Raw genomic sequence first — 22795 nt, 5'->3', positions numbered from 1 at the left:
CCCGGGAGACGGACGCGCAGCCGGACCGCAGCCGCCGCCATGGCCGACCCGCCCGCGCACCGCAGCTTTGAGAAGCCCAGGAGGGAGGAGGAGGAGCAGGAGGAGGAGAAGGCGGGGGACAGGGAGGCCGAGGGCTCGCACGGCGACGAGGACTTCTGGAAGGCCCTGGACTGGAGCGACACCCTCGACGACGAGCCGAAGGCCCTCCGGCCCCGCCTGACCAGCGTGGTCAGCCCCAGCCTGAGCCCCACGCCCTCGCCCGGCTTCACGCCCCGCGCCAGCTCCTCCTCGAGCGTCTCCTCGCAGAGAAGTAGCGCCCCCCGCCCCGCCCCGGCCCTGGGTCCCGGGCGCGGGCTAGGACGTCGCGCGCAGAGCCCGAGCCGGGCGGCGCTGTGCCACGGGCTGGTTCTCACGACCCTCTGCGTGCATTCGCGCAGCGCTCGCGCACACGCACGTGCCACTCCTGGAGGAGGAGCGGTGCCTTAAGGGTGCTGTGCGCTGAAACAGTCCTGCACAAAGCACCTCACCTCTGTGTCTAACTTCCTGTGCTGGAACCACTCCAGTCACTCCTTTAAAAGAGAGGCAGGTCCTCAGTCTCCCAGTAGTGACATTCCGGGCGGGACCATTCCTTGTTGGGGCGGGGGGCGGTTGTCCCCCGCATTGGAGGATGTTGGCAGCTTCGCTGGCCTCTGGCTATGCCGTTAGCCCCTACCCTCCTTTGTGTCAATCAGAAATGTCTTCAGACATTGCCAAATGTCTCCTGGGGGGCCGAAACCGCCCTTTTGAGAACCGTTGATTGAGAGGGAGTGGCTAAATTTTTTAATGTTTCATTCAACAGGTTTTCCTAAAATATTTCAGACATTTAAGAAAGACGTGTCTAAAAGGAGTTTAGATGGGTAAGAAAATGTTTTCAGTTTTCTTTTTTTTTTGAAGCTGATGATGTTTACATTTTGTATAAATGTCAGGAAGTAGACTAAAATCATCCAGGGCATTTGCAACTAATTCATTCAAACATTCAAAAAGGTTTTTTAAAAAAAAAAAAGTCTGCACTGTTAGACACTGGAGGAGAGAGAGAGACCAGGGCCCCTGCCGGTCTCCAGCCTATTACCCACTTTTGAGACGACCTGTCACTGGTTACCATAACATGAGATACACCTGTGTGCCGTGTGCACAATGGTAAGTGCTGTGAACTTTTAAAGTCTTAAGCATAAGGAGAATTGTTCTGTCCCATTACATGTTTTTATTTATCCTTTTAATTTAATGTTTTAGTAAAAGATAATATATGCACATGATTAAAACATTAAAAATATACAAAGGTATAAAATTAAAAATCGCCACGCCCTCCTCCACCCCTGCTCCACTCCCCAGAGTTCACACACTCTTAACAGTTTTGTTTCCAGGATAATTTTAAATCGCATATTTTCATTCCTTGATTTATCAATTTTTGATACAACTACTGACTTCCTCCCGCGAAAGATGAGGAATGTAGCTCATGCTACAGCCCCACCCTCTCCATTTTTGGTCATTGTATTACTTTTAGTTTAGGACCTTTATTTTAACCTCTAGGATTTTAAAGTATTTAAACCTCTACTTCTTGATTTATCAATTTTAGTGACTATCTATTAACTCTATTATGAAAAGTTAACACATTAATGCATTTCTACTTCCTTCTAGCTCTCCTCACTCTTCCTCTCCCAATTAACAATGAATTATATATATTATATAACAAACTATATTGAAATATGTGGTATATATTCATATAAAGTCATATTACTTTGCCAAGTTTTCTTATGTTTGTATTTTGTTTCATAATTATAATGAACTCAGTGCTTTGGGTACAGATTGATTCTAAAAATTGAAAACCAATAAACAACATTTGTAATTTCATGCTAAAGAACCCAAAAGTGTGACTGAATTCATGCACAAGAAAAGGAAATCCTATGTCTGCAAAACTTGGCTCCCGAAGGAAGAACTGTTCAACTCTCCTGCTGTTTTCAGCTGTCTTCGATCTTTCTGAGTTGGGCCCAATGACCACACTTTCTTGATTCCCATATTGCTTTCTTTCTTTAATTCCTTTTTTTTTTTTCTGGAGAAACTCTGCAGAAATTATTTCATGTAGATCTAATGGGTAGTCAAATTTCTGAGTTCTTGCTATCTGGAAATTTCTTCATTTTGCCTCCATACTTTGTTAATAATACAACATGGCATAAAAACATAGGTTTACCACCATTTTCCCCCAGGGCCATTGCTCCATTGTCTTCTAGAATCCAGTACTGCTTAGGCTGATTCCCAAACACTTCTGAGATTTGATTATTTCCTCCCCTCAGTGTCTGTAGTTTCTTCTGAGCCTCCTGCTGCATGGCCGTTGGACCTCTTGGATATGGTCAAGATTTTTGGTGTTCACATGCGACCGTGCAGCCCTTGCACAGCACTTTTTATTTCAGGATTCATATTTGTAATTTCCAAGAAGGTTCTTGTTCACTGATTGTTGCTGTTCAAATAGTTGGGTTTTGTCTTTGAAATCTCTTTAAGGGTACTCATAATATACTACAGTTCTCCTCTGTTCTGTGTATTTCTTCCTTTTTCTCTCGGGATCTGGTGTTCCGTTTGTTTATCTTGGTCCTTTCCTTCCACGCTCCTGGTTCTCCTCCAGCGACTGGTAATCCTTGGTTATCCATTTGTATTTATAAATGAATGAATGGTAGCTAGAACGGAGGCCTTCCACAGCTGAGAGGTTCCCCTTCCCGAAGGGCTGCCTGGAGGGTTGACTGAGGGGGTGGGGCCCATGTCAGAGCCAGCTTCCTGGGGGCTGTCGGCGGGAGCAGGCAAGCTGGGCGACCCACATAACTAGAGTTAGGATAAGGACACTTCACTGGGGGTTGGAGTTCTCTAGGCATTTCTTTCCCAGGTGGAATGTCACTTCCCCCTTTCTTATCCAAGCCTGCTGGGCAGGGCCCGAGAAACTTCAGACTGCGCTCTGCTTCCCTGAGAGGCCTCAAACCTCCCCGGAAGGCTGCCCACCCTTTTTAGAAAGCGGTTCTTTGGGCTTCCTCTACAAATACAGACAACTGCTGCCAAGTGCCCTGGAGCAGGGGACAAGAAGGGGCTGCCGGCCACCTGTTCCAGCCTCACCCCGTGAACTCCTCTGGTGACAGTCCTGGACCCCTCCTCTCTGCATCCAGCTGAGTCTGAGCTAGCAGCTTCTCCTGAGTTCCCTTCAAGAACTTACTCTCCTCTCTCATCTTGAGCTACGATGTTCTCCCTTCTGTTTTCTATCAGCCTAAGGCCATTTATTTTCTTCCTTTTAAGGTCGTCTTCAATATTACTTGTCTACTGATGACGCCTGTCTTGTCTTCTAGGGCTATTTTTCCTGGTTGGTTCGTTTTTAAGTGTTCGTTATTTCAGCAAGACATGGAAAAGAAGGGAAGGAGGGTTGTGAGCTCGGCTGCCATCTTGACCTGGACTTCCTATTATCTGGGAACCTCTCTTTTCTAGATCAGGTTCTTAATTTCTCCTCATAAATCTTCCTAAGGAGATGCCTCTTTTATATTTCGAAGCGTTCTCTGGTGAATTTGGTGAGAGAGTGTTTTTAAGAAGATCTATCCTAAAAAGTCATAAAAATGCAACCGATATTGATTCAACTTCTATTTTTAATTGCCCTGTTACTATTCTAGTTGCAAATGGGGCAAACTGGAGGAGGCAGATGCCTGTGGAGAAGCACAGGTTTTGGAGCTGAGCAGGTCCGGGTTCCGTCTGCGTGGGCCGCGCGTGACTCGAGCTTCCCTGGACCCTCAGTTTCCTGGCCTGTAGAAAGGGAATACTGTCACCTGCCTTGAGGGGCTTTTGTAAAGATAAAGGAAATGATGGGAGTAAAGCAACTACTGTGTACCTACTACCACACAGTCAGTTCTCAGTAAACATTCCCTTTGTTATTGTCCTTGGTCGTCTGCCATCTTTACACAGAATTTTGGAAACCATCTTTAGAGCTGGTTTAAGGAAAGCAGAGAGACCTAGATGAATAGCATACTGACCGTGTTAACTGTTGAATTGGAAACAGCAAGCATTAAGTGTTGTCTGGGAACTGCTCTGTCATGTTCCCTTCCTCCTGGTCCCTGTCACACGTCTCTCTGGGAGCCTGGATAGACAGCGCTCCCTCAGAGACTTCACAGGTGGCTTCGGCAGATAGTTCTTCGCGTGTTACAGGACACGGTCGTTCCAGAATTAGAACACCCCACTGCCGCAGTGTGCCAGGGAACGAAGCATCCAAAAGGGGAGGTGGAGACAGCAAAGAACTGAGAAGCGTGAAAAAGTGACAATCCTGAAATTGACTACATTATTTGGAAAACTTTTGTTTGATGATTTTAGAAGATCCAGCAAATTATTACCAAAATATTGAAATTCAAAGCGGTAAAGGAACTTGAAAAGCACTAGTTATTGCTCACTTGTTGCCCGTGACAGTCATCTTCACTGGTAGAAGTCAGTAAGTTCCTGCCTTCCCATCGTGTTGATGATAACTCAACTCGTTAAACCACTTGTAGAAAGAATCCTGACTGTTTAGCTACAGTGCATTCAACTTCAGCCCTGGAGAAAGAGTTTGGATTGTGTTTAACCTATTTAAAATGAACAATATGTTCTCGTTTAGATTCAAGTAAATGTTTAAACACACACACCATCACTGCCACCACCACCATCACACATGCGCAGACAGAGTGGTAGTAATTTACTCCCTGAGGGAAATAATACAGGATTGGGAGCCCCTGGGATTCAGAAAGGAGTATTTTCCAGAGAACAGATATGATGTAAACACACTGGGCCTGAATATACTGAGGAGATATGAACGGAAGAAAATATTTCAAAGAAACAGAAATCCGGATCTGGTATGTATATTTGTTAATTGACTGTTAAATGTACTATATTTCGAGGAACTGCTGACAACTATATAGGGGTCCTCAAATCTAACATTTTGTCTAAATTTCAGGAGTATCTTTCCCAGTTTTTATTCAAGAATTCCGATATCAGTACAAACAGAAGAAAGCTGGCTTCGAGAATTGTCTAGCAAAAGGCAGCAGAGTGAGTGCTTCGCTCCCTTAGCTCCTGCTGGGAGGTGGGGTTGCTCAGTGGAAAGAGCACGGTGGGTGGCCGGGGAGGGGGCTCGGTTGGAGTCCCAGCCCCACACCAGCCAAGGCTGTGACAACTGGGCAAGGGCCTTCACCTTCCTGAGCCTCGGTTGCTTCCTCTGTTGGCAATTATAGTACTTCCATCCCCGGATTGTTATGAAGGTCAAAGCGAGATGAAATATTTAAACTCCTTGGCGCTTGATCTTTAATAAATGGTAGCATTTATGTTCACGTCAAGAAATAATCTACCATTATGTTTTGATACATTATCTTTATTTTTTATTATAGAAGTAATATATGTATGCTGTTTTTCAAATGTCAAAACATTAAGAAACATATAGTGTAAACATTAAAATTTTAACTAATCCCAGCATATTCCTCAGAAGTAATCATTATGAATAGCCTTTCCTTTCAACTTTGACCTTTTTTGTGTGTTGTATCACTTCTCCATCAGGTGGTCGCTGAGAACCTCTCATAGGCCAAGCTCTGTTCTAAGAAACAGCAAACAAAACAGACAAAACGCTCGTCTCAGTGATCTTCTGTGGAATGGAGGGAGGTGGAGGTGATGGGGAGTAAATGGCACACAAAATAAGTCAATATGTAATACATCTGGTGATGTACGTGCTCGGGACAAAAAGCGGGGAAAGAGACGGAAAATGCTGGGCGGAGGAGGTGTGAGCTACACAGGTCTCTGGGAAGTCTTCACGGGGAGGCTGGGCTGTCTGAGCAGAGACCTGCAGGAGGCAGAGAGCGAGCCACGATGGTCTCTGGGGGAAGAGTGTCCCACGCACGGCGCACAGCAAGAGCCTCATTCTAGAACAAGGAGGCGGCTAGTGTGGCTGCACTGGAGTAAGTGAGGAGGTGCATCCTGGGGGATGAGGTCAAAGAGTCAGTGAGGACCAGATCTCTTTCAATGGGAATGAAGTGGGAAGTCACTGGAAGGTTTGCCCAGAGGAGTGACAAAATCCAACATAAAAGTGGACCAGAGATTAAAAAGATGCTAATTAATCTGTTGAGTCAGTGTAATTCCGATGGGTTTTTTCGATGGAATTGACAAATTGAATCTTTGGTCTTGCTTTGCAGTGTTAAAAGATAAACTGAGGCATTTGCAAATTTTTAAGAGTTTATTCGAGTGAACACGGTTTGGAATCAGGCAGCACCAGAAAGGAAGTGGTTGGGGCGCTCCACCGACGAGAACTAGGGCAGTGGTTTTGGTAGAATAGACGCAGGAGCCCAGCAAGGAAATTATTTGATTGGCTATGGCTTCAGCGCTTGCTTCATTTGGGAAAGGCTCGCCAGCTGTTTGTGACGGCCGCTCCTCCTCTGGCCCCGAGGCGTCTGCAGGAATGGACGCCAGCCTGGGCTTCACTTTGCTCTTCAGGCCTCCGAGCACTGGAGGCACCTCGTCTGTGACAGCAGGAACCTAGCAAACCTGTCCATTGTCTTCAGATCTTCTTTTATGGTGTTTTTTTTTTCATATAGGACTCATCTGCAGCTCTTATTAGTTTATTCCTGGGTATTTTATAGTCTTTTCTTGATGTAAAAATTGGGATCTTTTTTTCCTGTTATATTTTCTAATTGGTTATTGTCAGTGTGTAGGAAAACTATTGATTTCTATGTATTAATCTTGTATCAGAACCCCTTGCTGACTTTCTAATTAATTCTAATAGTTTGCCAGTTGAAAGTCTGCTGGACAATCACATTTCCAGTGAATAATGGCAGTTTTCTCTCTCCTTTAGTGATTTTCCTTAGCAGCATATCATGGATGTCTTTCCATGTCAGGAGAGATCGGTCTAATTCTTTGAGACGACTCTGTAGTATTACATGCAGTCACTGTCACTCAAGTAATAACCTGATGCCTAGATATTGCAGGGTTGGTGGGTTGGCTTGGTTTTGTGTTTTGAGCTCTTCTCTGTAACAAACAATGCCTTAGTGAAAATCTTTGTGCATTCATCTTTTTATACTTGTGCTAGCGTTTCTGTTGGACACAATGCCTCCAACGTATTTAAAATGTTTTCAGATAGTCCACGTGGGAAGAGCATCATCTTCTGAAGCCTCTCTCTTTCTCCTACAGCAGTCCTTGCTGCTCCAGGCTGTGCTGGGGAAATGGGGCAGCCCCTCCCTTCGGCTCTGCCCCGTTGCCTGTTTCTCTGATTGGTTTTTCATCATTCCAGTCTTACTCACTGAAATCTTCTAGACATTTACTCAGAGTTGCTGGTGTGTTGACGGCTGCCTTGCCCATTTCCGGTGTGGCCCTGGAATAGTCCCGGTGGTTTAGGTCACTGTCTTGAAATGGAACCCCCGCACCCTTGCACCTGAACACTCTTTTCCAGAATGACAGACACCAGGTGGAAAGAATAGTACTTTAAAAAAGCAGAAAACAAAAGGGTCTGCAAACCGTGGTTTGATCAGGTAGAAGATGCGTGCGTGCCGTGTTCCAGGAGCGGGAAGGAACACGGAAAGATTTTAAATGTGATACATCAGTGGCATTTCCTCTCTTGGTTCCTTATTGTTGATAAAATGTCGTTTGGGAAAGGCAAAACATGAAAAGATAAAACCAACACTGTAAAGGTACTTATTTTTCCAAGAGGCATATTTTCTTTTATATTAAACTTCTTTCCTACTTTGTCAGGATTGATGACAAACGTACACACTTTTCACAGGGAAGAAACTGCCCTCTGTGATGAGGGAGCCTGAACCTGAAAACCCACCTGCTCAGATAAGAGGTAAATAGGTGTTTGGAGGCCTCATCTCTGCTACCAAAGGCAGCCCGCCCACCCGAGGGACCCGCCTGCACTTGGCCGGGCCACCCCCTGAGAATGTGTGCAAGGAGGTGGTGAGAAGTGGGGTTTCAGGGCATTTGAACAGCGTGTGCGTGCGCGTGCGTGTGTGTGTGTGTGTGTGTGTGTGTGTAAGAGAGAGAGAGAGAGAGAGAGAGCAAGACGGGTTAGGATCTCTCAACTAGAGAAAATGCAATACTCTGCACAAAGTTTTTCACTTTCCCTCTAAATCTATCCTTTTCTCTTCAGGAAAATGGGTAATTAATCCAGAAGAGCCAAATCTAAATATTTTATGTGAGCTGGAGGTAAGAAATGTTTATCAGTTCAGGAAGACCCTGTGCTCATAGTAAAAAAAAAAAAAAATCACTTGTTCAATCTTCAATTTTCTCTCTCTCTCTTTCTCAAATTTAGTTTGAGGAAGACTTTATAAGACTGTTCGAGCCTTCTCTGAGAACACTGCCCAGCATCGGGCCTCCGTCCATTCTGGCATTCAAACGGGAGACTTCCAATTTAGACATTAAGTTCAAGGTGATTTTAATTCATATTTTTTTTACTTTTACTGTAACAAATGATGTGAAAAGCCACATGACGATTTGTACAAAAGACAGTGAACATACTAAAAAGAGAAAAAAAAAACAAGCAAAGAGCTCGTTACTTGGAAGAGCGCTGAGGTGGCTGTGTGAGGCCCCTGGGGCTGCTGTAATGAGGGACCGCAGACTGAGAGCTTAAGATGACAGAAACCTGGTGTCTCGGGGTTCTGGAGGCTGGAAGCCCCAAATCAAGGTGTCAGCAAGCCCACCTGCAGGGCGCGTCCTCCCGCTCCTCCTGGCCTGGTCCTGGTCCTCGATCCTGGGCTTGCAGCTGCATCACTCCAGTCTCTGCCTCAGATGTGCCAGCATTCTCTGTGCCTCTGCATCCAAATGTCCCTGTACTCCAAAGACACCAGCCATACGGGATTAGGGCCCACCCCAACTGACCTCATGGGAACGTGATTACGTCTGCAGAGACCCCGTTTCTAAAGAATGCCACATTCACGAGCACCAGGGTTAGGACTTAAACATTTATTTTGGGGGGACCCAACTTACCCCGTAACAGCGGCCATAAAGCCTGGAAGCCTAGGTGAACGTTTGCCGTGTCTGATCGGGTTAAGTTACCAATTAATGCCTGTGCCGGATGGGCAAGGGAAAGGTCACCTTAGGGCTTGCAGCAGGATGGCACATCCCTGGGGCCCGGAGTGGCGGGGGAATGCCTGGGGTGTGATGATTTCCACTCTTGGACAGCACGGCCGTGGGGGGTGCTGCCCACTCCCCTGGTCAGGACCCCCGGATTGCTTCCTCTAAAGGCGCAGCCTCTCCCCTGAAAAGGAGACGCCGGCCGAGGGAGGAGGCGTGACACACGGTGCGCAGCGGCTGGTGGCAGTGCTGTGCGGCGTGCTGAGCTGGTCGGCGTTCATTGCCATTTTCTGCTGCACGTGGAACTCTGCAGTTCTAACGTGGGCCACCCCGTAAACACATCGTGTAATGTAATACAAGTCGACACTGACAGTTTATGTTCGCCCGGGGTTCTAAACTTTACGGCCACCTCATAGACTCTTCAGGCTGAAGGGCTTTCTTTATTCAAACACACCACCTTCCTTTTTCTGAACCACAAAGGCTTCTATCGGGGCCGTTTCTTGAGCTTTCTTCCCCTGACACCCAGAGATGGGCCTGAACATGGGGAAGGCCTTGTGGCCTTTCTTCCGGGGAATGGTCCCTGCACTGGCAGCAGGCAGGGCTGGGTCCTCCTGCACCGCATCTCGGGCAGATCCTTCGGGTCCCCTGAGATGAGGCCTCACACTAGAATAGTTCGGGGGCTGGCCAGCCCTCCTCTCCAGCCACGCCCTCTTCAGGGGCACATTCCACCCCACTCAGGGTCTTTTGAAGCATCTCCACCTTGCTTCACACCCCGCCCCCCGCCCACCATCCGCCAGGGAAGGGCTGAAGACACCATGGGCTGAGGAGTTCATTACTAAGACCCTCGTATGGAACAGGGGGGAGACAGGCTGGCGTTGCTGAGCCCGCTTTCTGCCGTGCCCCGTCGTTTGGTAGCCATCCTAGATCCCTCACCACCGTCTCTCCATGGCAAGGCTTTCCTCCCCAAGTGTCCTGCTTCCAGTGCTAGGCACTACTTACCATCATGTGTTTCAAGGGCCTAAAGATGCTGCACATTACTCTGGGGTGGTGAGTGCCTGGCTGCACTGGCCACCTCAGTCGCTCTTTGTCCCCACAGTGGCCAATTTGCCAGTCCCAGAGGATGGGCTCCATGGCAAACAGGTGCCCTGGTAGCATTCATGACCTGCAAGTCATGTGCCATCTGGGTCTTTCCCTGGAGGCCTGTGCCGAGGCCTGGCCGCTCTCCAGCCCAGGGGCCTTTGCAGTCACAGCCACTCCTCCTGTCACAACGTGGTCCTAGCACATCAACCCCGCACGGAGTCGCCCAAGCCCCCAGCTCCCGGTCTCCCTCTTGTTTCTCCTGCTCTCCCCACACCCCACCTGAGTTGCCTTCACAGCAAGACAGGAGAACTCAGAGCCCCAACCTGGGCTTCCCCTTGAGAAAGGACTCCACCTTCCTTTAGAAGTTGGTCATTGTAAATGGTGGCCTACATAGAAACTTGAGACGTTTTCTTACCTGCCACTTCTTAGAGAGTTTATGTCCTCAAACCCCTTAGACCATTTGCATAGTGTCTAGTGTGTGTGATCCTTTCTCTTGCATCTGGTTACACACTGTGCATCCCCCCATCCCACAAGGAACTCTAGGGTCAACAGTAAAGTCATTTCTGCAACTTTCTCCTTGCACTGAGGAGGCACCCCAAGGACTCACGCAGCTCCTGAAGGGCTCAGCTGTGTCCTGTGAACTGTACCCACAGAGACCCTCAAAACACCACCTCAGCCCCCTCGGGCCTCCCCAGCCCTTGGATAGCTGGGATATCTCATTCCTGGAGTCTACAGTTCTTGCTGGCGTGGTGCCTTTCCACAGAGGCTCTCAGCCCCCCAAAATTCCCCACCAGCTATTGGGGAGCCCCCTGGGGGTCTGAAGGAGTTCTCAAGCAGGTTTGCCCACCCCCCACCCCCAGCCCCCGCCGTCCTGCTGGACGCTTGCTGGCCCTGCCAGAGCCCGGCTCCTGCCGCTCAGAGACTCTGGGCCTCCTTGCGGGCACGCCTTCACTGTCTGCCCCTCTCTGAAGGAAGAAGACGAAGAGCTGTCGCCCAAGTGTGAATTCTGTGGGAGCGATCTAAGAACCTTTCTTTCCAATGTGGACGTCTCCGCCGACAACAGTGGCTCTGAGTGGACAGAACATGTAAGTTCCTGAGCAGGCTTACTGAGGAAAGAGTGTCATTTTTAACCGCTGCTTTTAAACATAGCCGGTATTTCTCCCTGCATCTTTCCCATGCGTTGCCATTCTGAAAAGAGTTGTGCTAGCCGTGGGGGAAATGCAGATCACAACAACAGCGAGACACCACTTCGCACCCCCTGTCACAAAGACAAATGATGACCAGTGTCGGCAAGGACCTAGAGACCCTGGAACCCTCATCACTACTGAAGGAGAAGACAAAAAAGTATGGGCGCTCTGGAAAACAGCCTGGCGGGTCCTCAAAAAGCTACCCCAGCAGTTCCATCGCAGGTGTATGCCTAAGAGAATTGAAAACTATGTCCACACAAAAACTTGTACACAAACGTTCATAGCAGCCAAAAAGTGAAAACGACCCCAAATGTCCCTCAGCTGATGAACAGGTACATAAATGTGGTGTATCCACACAATGGGATATGATCCAGCCATAAAAAGAAACGAAATACTGACACATGCTACAACATAGAGGAACCTTGAAAACATTATGCTCAGTGCAAGAAGCCAGTCGTGAAGTGCCACATGTTGTAGGATCCTGCTTATAGGAACTGTCAGAATAGGCAAATCTATAGAGACAGAAAATAGGTTAGGCGCTGCCAGGGGCTGGGCAAGAGGGGGATAAGGAGCAACTGTTAATGGGTACAGGTTTCATGTTCTGAAATTGACTGTGGTGATGGTTGCATAACTCTGCGATATGCTAAAAACCATTGAACTGTACACTTGAAATGGGAGAATCATTTGGTACGTGAATTATGTCTCAATAAAGCTGTTACCAAAAAAATTATGATAGGTTGTTATCCAGACCCCGTTAGCCGCTTTTGGTTTTTTTTCTTCAGTTATCTTCACCTGGGACTGATGAGATGAAAAGAACCTCCCTGTTTTTCAGGCCTCCTGTTGCGATTACTTCCAAAACCTGCTGGACTACATCTATGAGGAAAAACAAAACATCCCAAGCTCTGAAGCCGAGTTGATCTGCATCAACCCTCATGCAGCCCATGGCAGTGAGACGGACAGGCTCAAAGCAAAGGAGAAAGCCCTGCGGAGGTAACTGGCGCCTTCGGCCCTGAGACTCAGAGGGCCCCCTGCAGCAGAGAGCCTTTTGTGAAATGAGCCTTGTTTTCTCAAAATGTATCATTTTGAACATTTGTTCCCAGTGAAGAAATAAAAATTGGCCAAAGCCAACCTATTACAATTCCTGGTGGATGTTATGAGATTCGGAAACTCAGTGAATACACTGATTTAAAGTATAAATTTACCGGGGCCAGCCCAGTGGCGTAGTGGTTAGGTTTGCACTCTCTACTTCAGCGGCCCGGGGTTCGCAGGTTCGGATCCTGGGCACTGACCTACACATCGCTCATCAAACCATGCTGTGGCGGCATCCCATATGCAAAATAGAGGAAGACTGGCACAGATGTTAGCTCAGGGCCAATCTTCCTCACAAAAAAATAAATAAGTGAAGTGTAAATTTACCAATCCAAAATTCCCAGGGCAATTCAGAATTCCTAAATCAGAACAATTTGTCCGCTAAACAGAGCAGCAACCCAGGCACACTTCTTCCATGACTGATTCACAGGTCCTAACAGATGCAAATAACAAGGGATGGCATTTAAATAGTTAAAATTTATAGTATGCTGTTTTAAGCTTCAAACACATTTCAGATTTATGTATCCTACTTTTTAATTTTGTAGAAAACAGGAGCGACAAATGGCCAAACATCTTTCAATAATAGCAACTCAACAGCCGAATGTCCCTGAAGACGGTAAGTTCGTCAGCGCTGATGTGATAGACGGGTTGTACATCAGAAAGCTCCTACGTTTGACCAAGATCTCAAATTGGCATATTTTAAAAATAATATTTAAAATTTTCATTTCAGTCAATGCATCAGTCAAAGTGGCTCAGAAAATCCGGTGTTTCAGTCATCTGGCTTTTGAAGTTTTTAGTCTTCAGCTCATTATTGTTATTGATTGAAATAAACACCAACATCTAGAGAGCACTTTCCAGATGGCTGCCAAGAGTTTTGAGTTCATTGTCTTGTCTCACTAAACACACATTCCGTTTTGTTTCCAAGCTGGAATGTGGAAAATCTGTCAAAAATGAATCAGATGCCTTTCTTCACCTATAGGTTCCATCAGCTGGCTGGCCAGTCTAGCTATGGTACTGGTACAACTGAGGGAGCATGGATTTTAGAATCAGAAGTTCCAGATTTCTACCCTTGGTTTTCTCCTTTATAGGTTGTCTGATTTGGGGTAAATTGCTTGCACTTCCTGAACACTGGGCTCCTCCTCTACCACTCAGAGCTACTGAAAAAATGCAGAGGGAAGATACATTTATACATATTTTTCTCAAACTAAATCCTAGTATCAAGTTCCTTGATATTCAACTGTTTCCTACTAAACATAAGGCCAGAAAACTCCACTTAATGAAAATCATCATTTTTCTTCTAACAAAGGAATGTTCTCATATTTTAACAAAAGAAGGCCTTCACTTTGAGGAAGATCCTCATTTTTCTCCCATTAAAAAAATGTCTGATGAATCAATGCGTTTGTAATAGGGTGTGAAATTTCATTTTAGAAGAGAGGTTTTAGAAAATTTAAAACATATATTTACTTTCCTGTGATTCTTTTCCCATTAGATCCAAAGCACTTAAAAACAATTTCTTATCAACTTTCCGCGGATATTCCAGAAAAAAAGCCAAGTGATGACAGACTATTTGATTTCCAACTAGACCAAAAAGACGTATCCATTGTTTGTTGTGATTCCAGGATAGCGTGTGGAAAGGTAAGGAGCTTGTCATTTTTTCAATTGCTACTCTTTAAAGATGAGTTTTACCTAAAATTATAAAAGCTGTCATAATGAGTATAACAGTTTTGCTACAGGACACATTTAACCATTTGTCAAAAAGAATGGGTACAGACTTGGCCTTTTAACTTCTACTGGACTTTCTAACAATGCTGTACATACGTTTTATGGGGGGCTATTTTGGTTAAAGCCTTTTTACTTTACAATGGGATAATTGTACATTAAGGAACATTTGGGACTCTTGGAAAACTAAAAAGAAGGAGAGAAAATCACCAAAAGTCTAAAGCACTTCCCCAGAATTACTACTAATATTTCAATATTTTCTAGATCTGCACTACCCAATATGGTAGCAACTACTACACATGGCTATCTAAATATAAAATAATTAAAATTAAATAAAATTTAAAATGTAATTCTTTAGTTACGCTCACCACATTTCAAGTGCTAAATAGCTGTGTGTGACTAATGGTCACCATCTTGCAGTACAGATATAGAACATTTTTATGGTCACTAAAAGTTCTGTCAGCACTGTTCTGGTCTTTTTTTATGCATGTGTTTTTGTTAACACACTTCTAGTTATATTATATATGTAATTTTTATCTTTCTTAACTTAATTATAAAAATATTTTCTATGATATTATATAGCTTACATTAACATCATTTTAATATCTATGTGCTTTTTCATTTGGTTTGTTTAACCGTTCCCCTTTTATTGGACATACAGGTTATTAACAATTTTTTTGTTAATACCAAATAATATTGCTTTGAGTATCTTTATGTATAAATTTATTTTTATATAAGTATAGCTTCTCAGAATAGATTCTTAGAAGTTAACTTACTGAGACCAGGCTTGTTTCTCTTGGTGATACAGAATTTAAGGGGTGGCAGTGAACTGAGGTGCCTGATGAAATAAAATCCAAACCGTGTCTAGAGGAAGGTCACTCATCTAGCCCTCAGATTACTCCTACAAATTATCTTTCAAGTTCAATTCCAGCACATGGTGAAAAATAATCAAGAACACAAGGAAACTCAGACACAACTGAAAACCAAGAGGAATGATATCCAATAAGACCTGCAAAGACTTTGAAAATTGAAGTAATCTAACTATGTTTATGAAAATAAAAGATCAGCTTGAAGATATATGGAGGGAACAGAAAATTATAAAGTGATATAACAGGTGTTAAAAGAAAAAAAATGAACTTATAGAGGTGAAAAGAAAACAACTGAAATTAAAAACTTAGAAGATGAGAGTTAAATGCAAATTAGACCAACTAAAGAGAGAACTAATGACTTGGAAGAAATGTAAAAAAAATTATCAAAATTCACCATGGGGGCAAAAAAAGGTTAGGAATATAGAAGAGAGTGTATGAAATGGGGAGTCTAAAATGTATTTACTCAAAACCCCAGAAGGAGAGAAGAAGGATAATCAGGCAGAGGCAATATCTGAAGAGATAATGGATAGTAATTTCCTAGAACAGATATGAGAGACCAATCCACAGATTGAAGAAGCCCACTGAATCCCAAGCAGGGTGAATTAAAAAGGAAAAAACCCTAAACATATCATAATCAAACTGCAGAACACCAAAGACAAAAAGAAAATCTCAAAAGCAGCAGAGAATGGAAGGTTCCATTTACACTTAAAGGAGAAGAATTAGACCATCCAATGACCTCCCAACAGCAACAATGGAAGCCAGGAGGTGGTGGAATGTCTTCCTTGTGCTGAAAGAAAATAGTCAATCTAGAAATCTACGCCCACTTAAAATATCTTTCAAGAAAATGTGCCCCAAAAAGACATTGTCTGGCAAAAACAAAGAGAGTTTATCAACAGTAGCCCCTCACTAAAGGAAATTTTAAAGACTGTGGTTTATGTAGTTGGACAGTCTGAGATTCTAGAAAGGTGAAGAGCAAAGAAAGTGGTATGTGGTATATATGGATTAAACTAAAAGTTGGCTGATAAAACAGTAATAATTATAATAATAATGGCCCATGGGGTTTCAAAAAGCAGTCTAGAACAAAATTGCATGACAGAATAGTACAGAATGGGAAGGAGGCTAAATGCGGTTTCTGTTTTCTAAAGTCCTTGGTTTGGAAAAAGGGCAAATACATAGCTTAACTTCAGACTTTGATAAATTAAGTTTGCTTGCTCAAATTTCTAGGGTAGCCAGAAAAATAACAGGAGCAGAGAATATAACTTCCAAGCTAGTAAAGATAGAGCAAAAAATAGAATAACATTTTAAATCCCCCCCCCCCAAAAGACAGGAAAGGATAAAGGAAAAGAAAAACATATAAGAGGGGACAAATGGAAAACATCAAGGAATGTCAGTAACTATATTAAGTGTAAACAGACTAAATACACCAGTTAATAAAGACTATCGGACAATTTTTTTTTAAAAGAAAAAATTCCGTGGCCGGCTCCGTGGCCAAGTGGTTAAGTTCGCGCGCTCTGCTGCGGCGGCCCAGGGTTCGGATCCTGGGCGCGGACATGGCACCGCTCGTCAGGCCATGTTGAGGCGGCATCCCACATCCCACAACTAGAAGGACATGAAACTAGGATATACAATTGTGTACAGGGGGGGTCTGGGGAGATAAAGCAGAAAAAAAAAAAAAAGATTGGCAACAGTTGTTAGCCCAGGTGCCAATCCTTAAAAAGAAAAAAAAAAGAAGAAGAAAAAATTCCAACCATATACTGTTTACAAGAGACATGTCTAAAATATAAGGATTCAAAAAGATTAAATGTAAATAAATAAAAGTGATATATCCTGAAAATTCTAAAGAGCAGCACTGGAAAAAAAGAGGACCACTTTACAGAGATAAAGGTTAACCCACCAGGAAGATAGAACATTACAGAATTTTTCCATATTAACATAGCCTCAAAATATATAAAGCAAAATTTCACCAAAGTAAAAGGAAAATATTTAAAATCCATAATCATAATGGGATACTTTAGCCTACCTTTCTCAATAACTAGAAGGATTATTAGACCAAAAAGAAAGCAATAATACAATAGAATATTTGAACATCACATTGAACAAATTTGACCTAATAATGGTCCTGGAGTGGAAGATTAAATATTTTAAAGATGACGTTCTTCCCAAATTGATCTATAGATCCAATGCAATTGTAATTAAAGTTAAGATTGTATATTTGTGTTTGTTGGGGGAAGGGAGGTCCTGACAAGTCGATTCTAAAATTTACGTGGAAATATAAAGAATGTAAATTGCCCAGATGTTCTCAAAGAAGACGACGGGGGGGAGGGGATCATGTCCTACCAGACATTAAGATCTTTTACAAACTGTAGTAATTAAGACAGTGTAACGTTGAGGCGGGGATAAACAAAGAAATCCATGACACAGAATAGAGGCCAGACTCAGACTCATGCATACAGAAACAGCTGACTTATGACAGCAGTGGCACTGCACAGTAATGGAGAAAGGGAAATCTTTTCAACACAGCGTGCTGGGATAACAGGGTATCTATATTTTTTTTTAATGAAATTGGAACCACTACCTCCTTGTATGTAAAAATCAGTTCCAAGTGGATTAAAGACCTAAACGTGAACTGCAAAACTACAAAGATTTCTTTGATCTAGGAGAATAGCTTTATTATCTCAGGTTAGGGAAAGATTTACTAACCAACAAAACAAAAGCAGTATCGGGGCCAGCCCTGTGGCCGAGTGGTGAGGTTCCCGCACTCCTCTTCGGCGGCCCAGGGTTTCACAGGTTCGGATCCTGGGCGCAGACATGGCACTACTCATCAGGCCATGCTGAGGCAGCATCCCACACACCTCAACTAGAAGGACCCACAACTAAAAATATACAAATATGTACCAGGGAGCTTTGGGGAGAAAAAGGAAAAAGTAAAATCTTTAAAAAAAAAAAAACAGTATCCATAAAGGATTTGATAAATTAAAATTAAAACTGTGAAAGACAAACCAAGAAAGGAGAAATATTTGCAGCACATATGACATGCAAAGGTCTTGTATCCTAAATGTATAAAGAATTTTTATAGATCAGCATAAAAAAAATTCTACCTAAGGGGCCAGCCTGGTGGCATAGTCGTCAAGTTTGCGTGATCTGCTTTGGCGACCCAGAGTTTGCGGGTTTGGATCCTGGGTGTGCACCTAGCACCGCTCATCAAGCCATGCTGTGGCAGCATCCCACATAAAACAGAGGAAGACTGTCATGGACGTTAGTTCAGCGACAATCTTCCTTAAGCAAAAAGAGGAGGATTGGCAACAGATGTTAGCTCAAGGCCAATCTTCCTCACACACACATACACACAAACAAAAGTCTACCTAATAGAAAAATGGGCCAAAAAAACTTGGACACTTCTCAAAGGAGAAAATTCAAATGGTCAATAAACACATGAAAAGGTGCTCAACCTCATTAGTAACCTGGGAAAGAAAAAGTAAAACCACAAGTAGAGATCCATGCGTACCTACCATATCGGCAAAAAAAAAAAAAAAATGTAAAGTCTGCTGGAGCTGAGCATTGGAAAGGATCAGAGCAACAGTCGCTGCTACGCCTCCAGTCGGAGACAGGCATCTCTTGGAATGCAGCAGTTCCACCTCTGGGTATAATATCGAGAGGAACTGGGTACCAGCATACGTGCATAAGAATGTTCACAGTATCATTTTTTATAATAGCCCCTAACTGGAAACCACCCAAATATCCATTCACAATAGAATGGTTAAAAGAATAGTGATAAATTCCTACAATGGACTACTATACGCAAATGAAAGTTATTGGACTACAACCACGCACTGGGACGTGTGTGAATCTTACAAACATAATGTTGACAGAAAGAAACGAAATACATAATGTACGATTCTATTAATGTAAAATGCAAAATGGGAAAAATTAAACTGTATTGTTTAGAAATTTAAAAAATGTAAAGAAATATGAAATCAGGCCAGCGGCTGTGTCTGGGCAGGAAGGAGATTGACTTTGGGATCGACGCGCAGAGGCTTCTAGAGTGTCAGCATCGCTCTTTCTCGACCCAGATGGGGATGACAACGGTGTGCACTTTACAATTACTCCTAACAAAACAGCATGTTTTAGCACTTACCTGAATGTATTTCATATTTCATAATTTTTAGAAGTGAAACAATGTATTATCTTCCAAAATAAATGGCAACATTTACATGACGATTTAAACTGTCTCACTGTTTAGCCCTAGGATTTCTTGTATCCATTTTATTACAATTCAAGATTAGGAATAAGTAGAATTAAATTGAATCTCCAGCTTACTGTACAACATTACTGGGTACCAATTCCTCTCCCTCTTGAGCATTACATATAAAGCAGTTACACTGGGAGCCGTGAGAAGGCATCTCTCCCGCGCGTCTCTCTTCCTCCTCCTGCGCTCCACTCCTGTTCGGCTCAAATGAACTTCAGGGGCTTCCTTGTAGAAACATCAGATACTGCAGCTTCTACTCGCGTTTATTGCATTATAATTTACATACCGCAAAATTCACCTTTTTTAGATGGACAGTTCTATGAATTTTGACGGAGTTATGTAACCACCACTACAATCAGGATATAGGGTATTTCCATTCTCCTGGGGCTGGTTTTTATCTTCTTTTGTTTTTATAATAATATGTGTATAAACTAAAAATAAATAAATTTTTTAAAAAACCCTTCAAACAGACATGTAATGTCAGATTTCTTCTGGAAAGTTTTTATCAAGTTATCTGCAGGGGTTAGCGACCATCATTAACGATTCCTAAGGATTGTTCCCTGTCGCTGAAGCAAGGCCCCAGATTTAAATTACGAGCTGGTTTGCATCACTGTCTAGCAAGCAAAGGATGTGTGTTGTCCTTAGTGTGTTGCATCCAAAATAGTTAGTGTCCTTTTATGTTCTGTGGTGTGTAGATCGTGAGGAATGAGCTTTTAGAGAAGAATTACAAACATGGGAGCAAGTTTCTGACTTCGTTTCCAGATGGGACAACGCAGATATTGTATCCTTTCTTTCAACAAGTTATTCCTGTCAGGGTTATTTCTTCACAAAAAGATAAAGGAAAAATACGTAGGAAAACATAAAGAAAAAATAGATATTACCCACAAACCCTACCACCCAGAGAAAAGCTGTTAACACCTTTCATGTATCTTTCCTTCCTTTTTTTCTATGAGCATGTATATATATATATATAACTTTTTACAAATCAATTCTTCAACTAGTTATTAATAGTTTTTAACTTTCCCACTTTACATGATAGCGTTATACAATAAATATATATATTATATATGTGTATATATATTGTATATATCTTGTATATAACATGCAATAAGTATAGAGATATTTGCGGACGGAATTATTTTCTTAATTTCATTTTCAGAATGTTCACTGCTAGTGTATAGAAATACAATTTATTTTTATATATTGACCTTATCGCCTACGACTCTTCTGAGCTCTTTTGTTAGTTCTAGAATGTTGTTTTGTGGCCTCCTTGGGATTTTCTATGTACAAGAGCTTGTCATCTGCAAAAAGAGAGAGTTTTACTTGTTCCCTTTCCAGTCTGGATGCCTTTCATTTCTTTTTCTTTCACAAAATTTCCCTGCCTAGACCCTCCAGTGCAATGTTGCAGAGAAGTGGGGAGAGTGGACGTTTTGTTTCGTTCCTCATCTTCGAGGGGAAACCTTCAGTCTCTCCTCGTTAAGAATGATGTCAGCTGTGGGTTTTTCCCAGACACTTTATCAGGCTGAGAGTGTTCCTTCTATTGCTAGTTCTTTGAGTCATTTATCATGAAAAAGTATTGGATCTTGTCAAGTGCTTTTTCTGTGTCTGTTGAGATGATCAGGTGTTTTGCTCCTTATTCTATCAATATTATTATTTATTTTTTTTAGGAAGATTAGCCCTGAGCTAACATCCCCACCAACCCTCCTCTTTTTGCTGAGGAAGACTGGTCCTGAGCTAACATCTGTGCCCATCTTCCCTTACTTTATATGTGGGATGCAGCCACAGCATGGCTTGACAAGCAGTGCATAGGTCCACACCCAGGATCTGAACCGGCGAACCCCGGGCCACCAAAGCGGAACGTGCGACCTTAACCACTGCGCCACCAGGCTTGCCCCACAATATAATATGTTTCATGAATTGATTTTCAGATGTTAAACTGACCTTGTATTTCTGGGATAAACTCCACTTTGCCATGGAACATAATCCTTTTTATATGTTGCTAGATTCCATTTGCTAGTATTTTGTTAAGGATTTTTGCGTCTCATGAATATATTTTGATCCACACAAAAAACATAAAATGCTCTTATAATATCAGTACCTCCCATTTTCAGAATACTTTATAGTTTCAGAGGACTCTCTCATAAATTAAATTTATTCCCAGAGTAGTCAAGGACCATTAGAACAACTCAAATGACCTTATCTGACCTCAGCTATCCATCTGGAAACCTGGCCATCATTCGAGTGCCCAACAAGACAAATGGTTTCACTTGTATAGTCCAAGAAGACATGCCCACTAACCCCGCGATCCTGGCAGTGCTGGATTCTTCTGGCAGAAGTTCCTGCTATCATCCCAATGGAAATGTCTGGTAGGCCTCAATGTTTCTCCTGCTGCCATTTTGTTTTTTGGGTTTTGCGAAATTTTATTTTTCCTTTTATTTTTCTCCAACTTTATTGAGATATAATTGACATATGACATTGTGTAAGTTGAAGATGTACAATGAGTTGATTTGATACACTTGTATATTGAAAATGATCACCACCATAGCTGTCGCTAACACCTGCATCATGTCACACCATTACCATCTCCTTTTTGTGTTGAGAACAGTTAAGGTCTACTCTCTTAGCAACTTTCAAGTATATAACATAGATTATTAACCAAAATCACTATGCTGTACATTCGATCCCCAGAGCTTATTCATCTTATAACTGGAAGCTTTATTTTTCCTTTTAAGTGATAAAAATGGCTTTAAGAAGATTTATTTAAGTTAGTGGTTTTTAAATGGTAATGTTCAACTCAGAGAAATTTGTGATTTATGCTATTCCATATGCTTCTCAGTGGGAAAATCTCAGGCAACCCTACAAAACAAAGCTCATCATATTCTTTCTGTAAACAGCAAGAAAATATAAACTATACAATTTCAATGTTAGAAAAAAGATCTTTCAATAAATTGCATGGTCCCCCTGGGAGTTTGGGGTCTGAGCCTGGGGTCTCTGTAGAGCCCGTGCCCTGAGCGTGTTATTCCGCCTTGTCTGCGGAAGCGATTTGCGGCGGCCGCTGCTGCACTGCGTGGTTGTCGTTTGAGATGTACTCCTAACGAGTGAGCTTCCTGGAGCCACAACCAACAGCAATGACAGACACACAAAATCCCTAGAGAGCTCAGGATCCTAAGCCCACTTTGATCTACCCACCCCTACCCTCTGTGACTTTGTATTATTTCACTTAGCCCGCGGAAGGACGATTTGGGTTCTAACTTCAAATACAATGTAAACTTTTGGGGCTTTTCAGAAAGAGATATTCACTCCCTTTAAATTATTTACAGGTATAACAATCTCATCTGGAGAAACTCTGGCAATAACCGCCAAAGTGTGGACACTCTGCCAGTACTGGAGAGAGTTAGCACACAGGGAGCTATCTGTGTTTTTTAGACCAAAGCAGTAGTCAAATCTTTAGCCCCATGGATATTGGAGAATTTCTGCTAATGCCTTAGGGTTCAATGGCAATTCTGTATTACATTTGATGGGGCACTACATTAATT

At 43.0% G+C, this 22795-nt stretch overlaps 1 protein-coding gene across 2 annotated transcripts in view; it reads left to right on the top strand.

The window, feature by feature from the left end:
• The window catches only part of ERICH6 (glutamate rich 6), a 30144-nt gene continuing 7349 nt past the window's right edge, over nt 1–22795 (top strand). Inside the window, exons 1-12 of one of the 2 annotated variants that reach the window (XM_023621107.2) lie at nt 1–310; nt 839–896; nt 4979–5070; nt 7781–7843; nt 8147–8202; nt 8309–8425; nt 11121–11234; nt 12169–12326; nt 12971–13041; nt 13915–14060; nt 19955–20040; nt 21470–21625. In XM_023621107.2, the coding sequence (XP_023476875.2) occupies nt 40–310; nt 839–896; nt 4979–5070; nt 7781–7843; nt 8147–8202; nt 8309–8425; nt 11121–11234; nt 12169–12326; nt 12971–13041; nt 13915–14060; nt 19955–20040; nt 21470–21625 (1388 nt within the window). In that variant the 5' untranslated portion in view covers nt 1–39. Of the gene's footprint in view, nt 311–838; nt 4878–4978; nt 5071–7780; nt 7844–8146; nt 8203–8308; nt 8426–11120; nt 11235–12168; nt 12327–12970; nt 13042–13914; nt 14061–19954; nt 20041–21469; nt 21626–22795 lie in introns of those variants that run through there. The other variant, XM_014731539.3, reaches the window with a different exon arrangement.

This window comes from Equus caballus, chromosome 16 (genome assembly GCF_041296265.1).
Source record: "Equus caballus isolate H_3958 breed thoroughbred chromosome 16, TB-T2T, whole genome shotgun sequence".
NCBI classification, from domain to species: domain Eukaryota; kingdom Metazoa; phylum Chordata; class Mammalia; order Perissodactyla; family Equidae; genus Equus; species Equus caballus.
Note: the sequence above shows the minus strand (reverse complement) of the source record. Positions and strands in the feature narration are given on the sequence as shown.